Source organism: Leishmania braziliensis, chromosome 16, assembly GCF_000002845.2.
Source record: "Leishmania braziliensis MHOM/BR/75/M2904 complete genome, chromosome 16".
Taxonomy (NCBI): domain Eukaryota; phylum Euglenozoa; class Kinetoplastea; order Trypanosomatida; family Trypanosomatidae; genus Leishmania; species Leishmania braziliensis.
In genome coordinates, this window is record NC_009308.2 from 75715 (window position 1) to 89123 (window position 13409).

General features: G+C 60.0%; 3 protein-coding genes across 3 annotated transcripts; all 3 read right to left on the bottom strand.

Annotated features, from left to right (window-relative positions):
- Positions 1 to 655: 655 nt before the first annotated feature.
- LBRM_16_0250 (histone acetyltransferase-like protein) lies at positions 656 to 2938 on the bottom strand (the record flags this gene model as incomplete). Its single annotated transcript, XM_001563579.2, has 1 exon — positions 656 to 2938. The coding sequence occupies one exon, from the start codon at positions 2936 to 2938 to the stop codon at positions 656 to 658; it is 2283 nt and encodes a 760-aa protein (XP_001563629.1).
- Positions 2939 to 8842: 5904 nt separating this feature from the next.
- Positions 8843 to 9373, bottom strand: LBRM_16_0260 (protein tyrosine phosphatase-likie protein; the record flags this gene model as incomplete). Its single annotated transcript, XM_001563580.1, has 1 exon — positions 8843 to 9373. One exon carries the CDS (start codon positions 9371 to 9373, stop codon positions 8843 to 8845), a length of 531 nt encoding a protein of 176 aa, XP_001563630.1.
- Positions 9374 to 11203: 1830 nt separating this feature from the next.
- Positions 11204 to 12697, bottom strand: LBRM_16_0270 (conserved hypothetical protein; the record flags this gene model as incomplete). The annotated part of the gene is made up of 1 exon (XM_001563581.2): positions 11204 to 12697. One exon carries the CDS (start codon positions 12695 to 12697, stop codon positions 11204 to 11206), a length of 1494 nt encoding a protein of 497 aa, XP_001563631.2.
- Positions 12698 to 13409: the final 712 nt, after the last annotated feature.

Below are 13409 nucleotides of genomic sequence, written 5' to 3' on the forward strand. Positions count from 1 at the left end.
ATTCAGCCAAGCAATGATGATGACGTCGATGAGCACGCATGGTCGTATGGTCGAGCGCATGTAGGATGGGTATGGGAGTTGTCCGGTAAATATGGGCGTGCAGACAAGAGAAGCCCCAAGTTGGCGAGAGGAAGAGAGAATAGCAGAGTAGGGGGTGAAAGCAGTGATGCCCGCAAACAGCAACGGGGAGCACGAGCAGACGGAGCCGTACTACTACTTGCAGCAACAAGAGCGTTGATAACTGCACACAAAAAGCGATGGAGGAAACAGATCGTCTCACGCAGGCACCTGAGAGAGTCAACTTTAGCGTCGTCTCTCTTCCTCATCGTGCCCCCACCCCAGCCTCAACGCGACTTCGATATATACAAAGCTGCCCGACAGGATCGACGAGAGAAGCGCCACAGAAAGAGACAAATGAGAACCCTCCACGCCAGCGGGCGTTGTACATCTTAGGAGCAGCGTTGCCTCCCTCGAATGTGCCGCCAATTCCTCTCCTCTACTCAATTTGTTCACCAGTGTGGCCCCTTTTCCTTTCGGTTATCCCTCCAAAGCACCATCAAGCACACGTGTTCGCGCTGCTGCAGTCCTTCACCGCTGCATCGCGCTCTGCAAGAAGACCCCTGCGGTGAAGGCGCACTGAAGCCCTTGTGAGGTTTTATGGTGTTTGCGCTGTTGGTTTAACATGTCCCTCCGCACCGCTCGGCGGCCACTGCTCCACCTCCTCCTCACGGCAGCGCTTTCGAGTTGACCACCATTGCGTAACGCTGGTACGTAGCTTGCCGCACCACGCAGTCGCATGCGTCAGCAGTGTGGCGGCTGTGGCTACGCCGAGGGGCAGCACCGCACCCGAGACCAGCGAGGTGGATACCCCTCGATTTGCCGCTACCCGTCGCAGCAACGCTTCGTCACGCTCTAGAGAATACTCGAGGGGTGCAACCTGAGATGCAGTTATCGGCGCACCAGCCAACGCATCGCCCACGTCCACAAGGTTCTTCACGAGAAAGCCGCCGCGGGAGGCAGCCAGTAGTCGGTAGCCACAGCGCCTATAGTACCCGCGGACGCCCACGCCGCTGATCACGGCGATGTGGCTGTAGCCCTCCGTCCTGGCGATCGCTTCCGCTCGCTTCAGGAGGCGCTGTCCAATGCCGTTGTGCTGTGCTGCCGGTGCATGCGCGCGACCCGCCTCCTCCACGTAGGTGGGCAGGAGATTGCCGTAGACGTGTAGCTCGCGAATGAGCGCGCACGGCAGCAGCTCCGCAAACGGTGTCTCCCAGTTACGGATGTTCAGTCGCAGGCGCAGGAAGCCTAAAATGGTCGCGTCGTCCGTCGGCATCTCGACCGACAGAAATACCTCCGTCCCTTCGCTCGCCTCGTAGCGCCGCTCCTGCAGGATAGCGGACTTCAGCCTCTCCGCAACAGTTTTGTCACCTTTGATTTCGCGGCATCGAATGCAGCGGCATCTCTCCCCGCGCTCTCGCAACTTGCAGGCGAGCAACTGGCGCAGGTTTGCCACCTCGACACCAGCAAGGATGTAGTCCACAGGGATGTCTCTGATTACCCGGTTAATGCGAATCCACGGGTGCACGCGCGCCTTGGCGTAGAGCAGCACGTCGATCAAGTTCTCCAGGCCGTAGGGGGTGTACTTGCGGTCCTTATACCACTGCTCAATCACTGAGAAAGGCGTCGTTTGGCACGGGTAAATCTTCCACTGGTCAGCCTGGAGGTACGGGGAGTCAAGCACGTCATCGAACATGGCCTTGTCAATGGAGGAGCTCGCACCGGGCAGGTCAGGCATGAGGTGGATGTCCACCTTGAAGCAGCTGTCCTTCAACAGCTTGATGGCATTGACGGTGTCCTCGCGAGTGGACTGGCGATTCACGAGGGTGAGAATGCGGTCGTCCGTGTGTTGCACTCCGAGCTGCACTCGAGTACAACCAAATCGGCGGAGCTCCACGAGCATCGCTGGGTTGATCGTGTCTGGACGCGTCTCCAGTGTCACCCCGATGATCCTACAGTGGGCGGACTCATTCAGCAGCTGCTCCTGCAGCAGCTCCAGCGGTGGTCGTCGCGGCGCCCTCGGTGGGTCGAACATGGTGTTTGCCGCGTAGAAGAGGTCTCGGATGAAGCGCTCACGGTACTGCCGTGGATAACTCTCCCATGTACCACCCAGCACGAGCAGCTCCACCTTGTCGGCAGGGTGGCCAATTGCCATGAGAGAGCGGACACGCTCTTCGAACTGGCGGTACGGATCGAACATGAGGCGATTCGCCCGTCGTACGCCAGGCTCGTTCAGCAAGTAGCTGCGTGGCTGACCCGGCTCGTTGGGACAGTAATAGCAGTTCCACTGGCAGCTGAAGTTCTGCCCATCCGGGTAAGCGGAGGTGAACACGGTAACGACCAGTACGCCGGACTGACTACGCGGAGCCTTGAACACGAGGTAGCGCTCCAGCACCGGGCATACCACAGACGTCTTCTCAGGGGGGGATGGCGAAGTCCCGGGCGTGGACGAGATCGAAGGTACGGCGTCCTCCAGGTCCGAGAGAACAGCAGCAGAATCGGGTGCACCAGGAAAGACGATGCTCTCTTGGTGGGGCTGCGCAGGTATACTGGTGCCATTCGCCCCTGTCACCGCCTCGCGCAGCAGCTGTGTGTACCCTGCTAGTAGCAGCGACTTTTTGAAGACACGTCGGTACGCTTTCTGAAGTCTACGCTGAGCCCTCTCGATATCCGCGTCGCACTGCGGCTGGGTCGCTACGATGTCGCGTACAAAGCGCGCCGCCGCCTCCACATCAGCAGTGGTGAAGTCGTTTGGGTTCGACTCCTGAAGCAGCCGCTCCAGCGTCGGCAGGTTAGCCAGCTTGTGCTCGATCCGATCCCAGTCCACATGCGACAGCGGCCCTGACGACGCCTCACCCTCCGCATCGCCCTCAGAGGACATGAGAGGCGTGAAGGTAAAAGAAAAACACGACCGCAACAGACAGTGAAGGGAGTGAAGTCGAGGGGAGCCGCTCTTTCGAAAAATGCGTCACCAATACTGCAGGATGATCCGCGTCTTGGCACATTCCTCGCGGATTCTCCGCCCAAGGGACTCTCCTCCGAGAGCTGCGCCAACTGCGTATGCGTGAGTGGGACGAGCTCACGCTCCAGATGCTTCTTTGCTCGCGACACCCTCTTGATTCGTGCAAGCGCGCAGTACGCAGCGGAAGATCGAACGGGAATAAAAAGAGCGCACGAAATGAAGCGGCGCTCGTGTGTGAAATACAACAGCGCGCCTGTGGGGCGAGGAGGAGGACGGGAGGTGGAGAGTCGACGGAGGAAAGGGGTGGCGCCCCTAAACAGGAAGAAGGTGAACGGTTCAACGCAGGAAATCCCGTGTGCAGAGACACACGGCCCATCAGCAGCCCTTTGTACGCTTCCCGTCGGCTGAAAGGTCAACGTTCGTGTATGTGTGCAGGGCGTGCCTCGCTAAGGGTCCACCACAGAGCAGAGAGTTCACACGGCACGACGGAAGGCATCGATGGGGAAGAGAGACACGCTGTTGCCAGAACAGCTGATCCCTCACGAACTACCTCCCGCATCTCCACGTAGTGAGAGTGCCCGTAAGTTCACAGAATCTCCTGGGTATCAATGAAACAGCCTTAGGCTGAAGAGTATCCACCGCCCCCCCCCCCTCACCAGGAGAACTTGCCATTTTCATAGAGACCTCTGCTTCTCCCCCTGCGGCTGCTCGCATACGTGTCCGTACAGGCGATATTCGGGCATACTCCGCACGCGTCCACTCACGCCAACGCATAACAATACATTCCCTCAAGAACTACGAGAGGAAAACTACGCAACACTCGTGGACCCCTCCAGCGACCGCACCGCAAAGGCAAAAGAAGAACTTTTTCCCAGCACCCCACCCTCTGCCACACAGGCCCAACGCCACTCCACACACCCCTCGGCCCTGCCACGGGACCCATCGCGTGCTGCAAAGCACCCGCAGACTCAGCCACCTCAGCACGGCCCCCGCCTCATACTCTACCAACCCACGCACCCACCGTGCCGGTCGCCACCTCACGCAGCACCCGCAAGGGGGCTCACACACCCCACACCAGCAGGCAGTCACCGCCGGATGGGATGCTCTCGAGTCACGCTGGACACTCTGCCCATCACATGGGTGGGGCAAGCGCGCTCACTGCCGCGGGGCGCGCCGACGCAGCGCCATCCACGACCGGGCCGTCGAAGCCAGGAGCAATGCATCGCTCCGACCTCCCACACGTCCTACGTGCTGGGCCCTGTCACCACCAGAAGAGGCTCACCATTGGCAGGGAGACGGGGGGCTGCTTGGCTTCCCGGCACAGCGTGGGGATACTGGGCCCTGCGATGCAACGCACTGGGGTGTCTCCCCATGACGAGGAAGAGGAAGAAGGAGCGAGCGAAAGGAGGTAAAAACGGCTTGAGCGAGAGAGCCGGCAGCAAAGGAAGCGAAACAAGCAAAATCGATAGACAAACGAGGGGGAGAGGGGAGGAGTGAGACAGAAGTGTGCGTCACGGTGCCTACTTCACGCGCTTTATCCAACGATGTAGCCACGCACGGATAAACATGAGCAACAGAGCTCCGTGGGAAATACTTCAGGGGAAGCTGGGGTGGGACCAACAGACGAGCAAGAGGACAGACAAAGGGGAGAAGAAAACGGCAAGGAAAATCGAATGCGGTGGCCCATGTCGGTAACGAAGCGACACCGGCGAGCCAACCAGGCACGCATGCGCCAGCTCGGAGGACCGTAGTAACGGATCTATTCATGTCGAACACACAGCGTAGCCTGCAGCAGCGCTAAAGCACAAAGACATCCGCGCATGACGCGATGGAACGGTCCGCAAAGTGGGCACAGCCGTCAAGGCAAATCAACGACGACAGTAGAAAATTCAAAAACAGCAGCGATAGTGGCGCTCACACCGCACGGCTTAAGACTTCCAGGCAGTACCACACCTGTCCGGAAGAGAAGCCCAAACAAGAGCAGCGGCAATGCGTAAGAACGGGGAGAAGCGAGGCGAGCCAACCGCTAGTGAAAGAGGGCCGCTATTGCGAAGCACGCAGATCGACGCAGGACACACAGACTGGCAAAAAGCCATACACGGGCCCACCTCATCAAGATCCAAGCTACAACAACCGCCTCGCTGCTCACGTGTCCTCTGAACAGTTCATTCTCCAGCGTGTTCAGCCTACCACGAGTGAGATCCAGAAGTATACGCATACGCCCACAGCCTCTCCCTCACGACGGCGACATCCCGGTCGTCTAGGACGAACCGTCCTGCCGTCAAATCGGGCCATGCGGCTCACGGGCTCCGCACGGCCCCTCCTTCCTTCCTCCGGTACCCGCCGCGCGATCGGCGACACACAGAAACTCGGATGGACAGCATGCCCTGATCCACGCGGGTCGCGCCGACATTTTTGCGCGAGGGCAGCGGCGGTGGTGACTGTCGTGCGGGCGGACGGCGGGAGCCCAGGTGCGTCCCGCATGAGCCCACGAGACAGCCGGCCAGACCCAAGCCAGGGTCCACGGAGACCCCGCGCCACGCCTACTTTACACCGGCACCTGGAGAACTCGATGGTCCAATCCGAGGTGCTCTCGTCCGGCACCCGGCATCTGTGCCTCGTCAGCCCACCCGGTCGGATGTCGGAGACGCCGCATACTTCGCACGCATGCACTATGGAGCTGACCGCCATGGATCTCCTCGCGCCCCGTCCGCCCACCACTCGGGCTCTTCTGGCCGCTGCGACGATTCCTTTGGATTACAGCACGCCACGTCAGTCGTGGGTCACAGCACGTGCCCCCAGCACTCGCATGTTCGCCTCCTGGGGGCCAGCTCCAGAGCGGCGCTGTTGCCGGGGGGGAGGAGGACTCGCTGCCTCCGCCCTGCCACTTCCACCGCTGCCACATGGAGGGGGCCTGCCTAGATGGCTTGCCTGCATGTGCCGCGACAGGCGGGACATTGCGGTGAGTCCGTGGCAGCAGGGGCATTCTGCACTCTCCTGAGTCCGAAGTCCCTTGACAGGCGTGGCTTCTCTGACATCGTGCTCTGCGGAGGGCGTGAGGAGTGTGGCGCCATCAGCAAAGAGGGCGTGGCGCAGCCCGGGTGTCCTGCCCAGCTCCACGCTCAGGGAGCCTGCGGCACCAAAGAGAAGAGGTCCTCGGGCAGATCCCTGTAAGACTCCGCGTGCAAACGTTGCCCTCCTCCGTTTCGACTTGGGGAAGCGAGCACGGGGTACGGACCTACATTGAACCTTCGCAGCGGCGTGGTTTACCCGGCAAAACGCGCGGCCTCAGTCCACAAGCGCCGCTCCCACCTGGGCACCGTACTGGGGCTGCACCGCTTTGTGCAGGAGAAAGCCCACGGGTCCACGGTGCAGCGGCGGGGGTGGAAGCCGGAGTGCTGTTGGCGGCAGCCTGCCTCCCAGATGGTCGCGCAGTCGTCGCGAGGTCATTCGCTCGAGTAGCCGGCACAGATTGCTGGCCGGCACCGCACAGCGCTAGGACGCGGAATCACCATCGGGCTTCTGCGGCTTTCAGGAGGGGCGCAGCGAGCCTCTCTCTTCACGTAGAGGTGACGCGGCTGTCGGCGACACTGTGGTTGTTGCTGCTCAGCAGCACTTTCCTGCAGTGCATCAGGAGAGTCTTGACACTCTCACAGTGAATCTCGGCGACGTTCAGGGCGCAGCCGCAGTGAACTGCGCGGGGTGCCACCTCGAGCCCACCCGGCGTGGGCGGTTTGGGAAGCGTGGGGCTGGGTCTCAGTGGGGCGCGGGCGGGGGACTGCCGGGGGCCGTCTTGACTTCCGCTGGAGCATCTTGACCAACATGCCAGCATGCCCCTTTCGCACCGAGGCAGAGGTCGCCGTGTCGCATTGCCTGTGCGCGCAGTGTGCGGAGGGGGGGGCATGGGTGACCTGAATGCGTGCCACGGATTGAGGATCGCCGGGGTGAGGGCGTTGCAGGATCGTACCCATCCTTCGGGGCTCGCTCCTTCAAGCTCGCTGATGAGCGCATCCGAGAGAGGGCGGTGCTCGGGCGACGCACAGGGTACCTTCTCGAGAGCCGCCTCCAATCGCGTCAGTGTTAGCGTACAGGGAGGCCTATAAGCGGCTCTACCACACGGAACAGCCTTCCTGGTGGCCGTTGCTATCGGCCAGGAATCTCACCCAATCCATGAAGGATACCTGGCAGCTGTGTATGCGCTGTGGCGGGTGTCACTGCATGGGCGATCCGCCTCCCCTTTGATGCGCTTTCGGGTTGTCGCGGTGGTCGGCACGGGCTCTGCGGGTCGACTTGACAATCAGGCCGCAGCGCAGCTGGGCGCCAGTCATCACTGGCGGCGCAGGGCCATATCCCGCCTCAAGGTGGACAGTGAGCTTGGTCACGCGGCGCCGTGGTGACGGTGCTCCCATTGCAGATGAAGCAGCCGAGCATGAAGGGGACGTCCCCGTGGGCCCGTCCGCGCTGTGTCATGTCGAGGTGGCTATTATCGCTTGCAGTGATGGCAAGGGCTTGTCATGGAGCCCATCGCGCCGAATGGCCCCACCAGCCCGGTCAGGTGGTCCCTTCGTGTCCCCCGTATCCAACTACGTGAGCCGGCGTCCATTCCAGCAACAGGAAGACTGCGTGCGACGCCGCTTGGTGCCTTGTTGAGAACTTACCGTGCCACCAAATTACCTGCAGGCACGTTGCCGAACGTGAAGTGTGCCCGTCCAGTAGGGCCACCGGTGAAAAGCCAGGCCGTCACAGCCTCAGCCTCAGCCCCAGCCCCGTCCTCGAGAACAACAGAGCCCCACACCTCTACGTGGCCTGTTGTAATGAGCCACGGAGACGCCATCGCTGTGCTTCCCTCCTCTCTTGCTACACCAGAGTGCTGAGAACCTGTGAGACCAAAGCCCTTGCAAATCAGTGTGTGTGTATGTGGAAGGGGGGGAGGGGGTAAGTGCGTCTCTTGCATCGAAAGACCTGCATCGGCGATCCGTCAAGCAGTCCAGGCCAACCCACACCGTTGAGCGCCGTTCACTCCCACTGCAATACCCGCGCATCCAGCGCAGGCCGAGTGCATCAATGCGCTCCACACCACCGCTGCGCAGCACGAGCAGAACCAGAAAATAAAGGTTATGAGTGTGGATGCGTCAGTATTCCTCGAATCATCCGCACGACTCGCACTGAGTTAAGCATAAATGACATCGTCAGGGCCGCACGTCTCTTCCGCGCAGCGCCAGCGCAGGCCTGTCCGCCAACACCAAGAATCCGCATAGCCGTACTCGGGGACCAGGCGGCAGGTTCTTGGCCTCCCCATGGAGTGGGTCCTGCACCCTGGCACCAGGACGAGGTGGCTCACATCATCCGGAACGCCGTCTTGGGGTAAACACGCAAAAAAAATCGAAACACAGACGCGCTCACAGACACCTGCACGGAGAAGGACGTGAGTTGGAAGAAGCGTCGGCATGAACGGTGAAGGCAAGCAAAGTGAGCGGGCACAAAGCGATCCACAGAGCCACGCGCACAACACATACACGAAACGTGTGTGCTGCAGAAGAGACCAAAGACGTGAGCGCAAAGGAAAGACACTAACGAAAAAAGCCGCAGGGAAGTAAGAGCAAAGGGCGCAAGGGGACCGTCCGCGCGATGCGTCTCATCTCTCACCGTCGCTCCGCTGCGATTGCCGCTCGTGCCGCCTTTTGCAGACTCCGCACAGGCAGCCGCTGCACTACTCCCTCCCTCTCTTTTTCCCATCATCCGTTTACAAGGGCAAAAATTTAACGGCGCCGCGAATACCTACAAATGGCAGAGGCGCAGGCGGTCTCGTCTCCCTAGCGCCCTTCACATCACAGCGCAGTTGGTGCAGACAAGCGAACGATCACTCGCTTGGTGATGGCGCGGCTTGTACCGCATAAGCCAATTCAGCTGCACCTGGTTGATGGCACCCTTCCGCCGCTCGCGAACATAGCCAACGGCATCCAGCGGAGCCATGTTACCATACTCCACCAGTGCCAACGCTACTAAAATCGGTGCCCGCCCTAGACCCGCCACGCAGTGGACCGCGATAGTCTCCGGTGGCGTCTTGCCGACCTCCTGAGATAGCAAGTCCAGCCACCGGTCCATCACAGCCCGCGTTGGCGGCGCGCCATCGTCGAAGGTCCACCCATGCACCTGGATGCCATTCTTTTCCACTAGCTCGGCGTTGTAGGTGGGGCCGCAGGCGCGCACGAGATGGTGCACATTTTGTCGCTGCAGGAGCTTCACGTAGGTGGGCAAGCTGCTTGGGCTCGGGGCGTCAAGGATTAGGAAGCGGAAAATGACCTCCTCTGTGCCGCTGCGCTTGCAATCCACAATGGTGCCCTTAATGTCCATTCTGTTGAAGCAAAGAGAGAACAACGGGAGCGAGGCCTTCTGTGAAAGTGTGCGCAGCCCTGCTACTGACAGGAAAGAGCGTCCGCTGTGGAGAGGCGCATGAGCAAACCGCACGAGCGCATGCACAGGCACGTGGGTTCGCACAACAGACACGAGGGCCGCTTACCGGGTGTGGGTGGTCGCTGTGGAAAGAGAAAGAGGGACGCGTTCCGTGTTGCCGCTGTCGTCGTTTGCGCCAGTGTCTTGGCGACTTGCTGGAGAGGGAGGGGTTGGTGGTAACGACAAAGGCGAAAGGGGCACTGTGAAGTTGCGTTTACATGCCCATGCAAGCAGACGCCATCCATGAGGGAGAACCACAGGAACAGAGAAGGGGGGAAAGATTAAGCAGCGTCGAGGCTCACGGGAAACACAGAGCGGGGGAGGTCATGCATGCTCGATGTGCCGGCGCTGAGTTGCGGCTGAGCACATTTAAAGTGAGAGAATATGAAAGGAAGAAAGAAACTGAAGACTGACCGGCATCGAGGGGACAGTCCTGCGGTGGCGCCCGCAAGAGATGATCACCGTACGGCTGGGCACAGCGAACCAGAGACGTGGGGGATACCACCATGGCCTTCTGCATCGAAGTGCAACACACCAGAGCTGGCAGACGTGCATCACAAAAGAGTAAAGGAATCGATGCACGTTCGGTGTGGGGCGACTGGTGCCCCTCCACCGCTCCTGCACCCCAACCTCCCTTCCTCTCAGCCCCCCTCCCCCCGCTTTCCAATACAAATTGGTGACGCATGAGTCCCTGGGCCTACGATTGGGATTGCAGGGTCTCGCTGATAATGGCCAGCTGGTTGACTATACGCAGACGCACCGGGAAACCACCCAGTACCCTAACAGGACTCCGTTAACCGATGGAGAGGAGTGAGGATGAGTGAGAAGAACGAGAACGAGGTGGAGGGTGGAGAGTGCGGGAGGGCAGACGGCGGTCCACAGGTGAGGAAGAGAGAACTGTCAAAAGGTGCAGGAGGCACCCACACAGGAAGAAAACAAAAGGGATGAGAGGACATCTATGTGAACAGGAAGGCAGGTGTTGGGTGAAGGTCGGTGGCGTGTGCAGTCGCTCCTCTGCGACTGCACACGCCACTGGCCTCTCTTTCGGTATTGCATCCACAGGCCAACACACAGAGAGAGAGGGCGTCACTACACTACTCTCTCAGAGAGAACGAAAACGCCACGCGCAAAACAGGAAGCAGATAAGAAGAGGAGGAGAAAGGGAAAAACAAGAGAGTGAGGGGAGAGCAAAGCAAGCAATCAGGTAACCCCAGCAGTCAATCCTGACGTTGCCGCATACAGTTGCCGAAGTATGCCTCGACAGGTGTGAGCCCGCAGGTACAACGACCGAAAAGGGGGAAAAAAAAAACAAAGAGAGAGTGGGGTGAAGAACGGGAGAAAATCTTCTCTGCTTACAGCAGCTGGGGATATAGCCGGAAAGTGCAGAAACAGCACCCCCCCTCCCTCCACCTACAGGCACTTCATGTCACGTCGCGGGCTTTTGACCCCGACATTTCAGTGCATGCCCGTGTCGGAGTGTATGGCTGACCAAAGGCAAAGCGACCAGGCGCACTTGAAGGGGAGGTCAGCTTGGCCGTACATAAAAAAAAAAAAGGAGAGAAGAACACAATCCCTGACTGCCCGTGCGAGTCTTGTATAGTAGCAGCAGCCGACGTGGTGGTGGTGGCCGTCTCTGGTAGTGGTAAAAGATCGGAGGATGCGACACTGTGTACAGACGCATACAATGGAGAGGGAGGGCAACAGAGACGGGCTTGGCCAGCAGCAGTACCCCTACTGGTCCTTCTTGCCCTCCTTGGGGGGTGATGGGGATGGAGATGAGGATGAGGCAACGCCGTACTTCTCCAAAAACCCAAGCACTGTCGATTCATACTCGTCTGGCTTTGTGTTGTAAAGGCCGCAGTGGAAGGCGGCCTCACATATGTACAGCTGCTTTGGCTCTAGCGCCGCCTCGAACAAAATCTCCGAGTGGCGCACCGGCACCAGAGTGTCGTTCATGCCGTGCATCAGCAGAATTGGTCGCGGCGATACCTTGGCGATGCAGTGCAGTGCCTGGCAATGTTTCGACGGCTTGTTGCCAATGCGCCAGTTGAGCCAGAAGGTGGCGCACCAGCGGAACAGTCGGAAGAGTACCACGCTATACCGTTTCTGGGCAAAGTAGCCACTCAAGACCGTCACCATCTGCTGATCCAGCAGGGTCGCCGACGTGGTGATTGCGTTCTCAGCAATGACGACGTCGATGTTTTTATCTATGGCGGCCGCCATTATCACCGAGGAACCGCCAACGCTGGTTCCCATGGCACAGATGCGCTTGTAGCCGTACTTGGACTGCATGAGGTTGCACGCCGCTACGACGTCAAAGCGCTCCTTGATGCCGAAGGTAAAACCGCGCATCCTGCCGCTGCTCAGGCCGTGCTCGCGAAAGTCAAACAACAAACAGCCGTAGCCGGCGTTGTGCAAGAACGGCAGGTGTCGCTCCCACGAACGACGGTCGCGGCCACCGCCGTGCACCAGGACAACGCCCATCTCTCGCGCCCTCCCCGGCGGTGGAGGGACGTACCACCCGCGGAGCGTGTAATGGTCCGTCGACGGGAACTCGACATCGTCGTACTCGAGGCCGAAGTCCCTCTTGGGGTTATAGACCCACCCTTGCCAGTAGTCTGGGCACCCCTTCATGGTCAGGGCGGAAGCGCCAGGGTGGTGGTGATACCAGGGCGGCCGAATGGCTACTTCGGACACAAAGTAAGCCACGGCTAAGTAATAGAAGCACAGCGTTCCCGCAATGAACTGAACCGCAAAGAGGATGCCGTTGTAGAATATTAACACCAGCAGCGGCAACACCAGGCACACTGCCATCTTACGCATGGTAGCAGGGCTCACTTTGTCAGACTCACGCAGGTCATCGTCGAGCATCTGCTCATTCGCCTCTTCGCCCCTCTGCGATGACGGGCGCTCACGCGCCTGCTGGATCGCCATCATCTCTGAAAACAGAAGTCGCATCTCGAAGCGGGCCTCCACAGGTGTCAGCTGAAGCGCAGTTTTGCCGTCCTTATCCTTCCAATCGACGTCGATATCGCCACGCGAGAGGAGGTACGACACTAAAACCCTGTTGTCATTCATACAAGCGTAGTGGAGCGCGGTGCGGCCATCTGCGTCCGGCCTCTTAATGTCGATATTTCGCTTCATAATGAGCTTGATGACAGTAGGCAGCTCCGACACGAGCGATACCTCTCGGAGTCGCTCTATCGCGGACTTCACCTGCGCCATCACGATAAGAAGTCACCGCCTCTCTGATAGCCCTATACAGCCCGATAAATCAACTAACTCCCGCAATAGACTTGTGAGTGGGTGTACGGCGGTGAGATCAAAGCACAAATGGTGGTCCCTTCACTACGTAGCAGGAGGCACTACAACATCAGCACACACACGCGTAAAGAGAGAGAGAGGGGAGGGAGGGAAGGAGGGAGTGAGCGAGCGAAGACAATGATGAAGGCACGCGCGCACGCAAGAGCAGCGCTCTCCGCATTCGGACGCACAAACTACAGGCACACGTGGGCAGCAGCAGCGCACCGCCGGCGCATGCCCTCCTGCACTCCTCCCTCCCTCTTGCCCCAGGCGAAGGAGCGGGCACGGCTGCCACGGAGGCCAGCGCCGAAGGCCTCAGCCCTGACGCCCGCACCGTTGTACACGCGTTCAGCCCTCTGCCCGTTTGGCGGCGTGGTAAAGAGGTGCGCGTGTGCGCACTCACACAGCCCCATCACCTCCTGCTCCAAGACACACGTAGGGCGGCGCTCGTGCGTGGACGAGGGGCCCGAGAAGAAGGTGGCGGCGGGAGCGCCGCACACGAGCACTGGCGAGTCTCCGGTGCCCCAGGGCACCGCTTCTACAGCAGGGCCGCTGTCAGATACTCAGCCCCCACCCCCTCCACCGCCATCGACTCCGCAACGAGGCGAGCGACATGTGGCGGCAGGACCGCTCT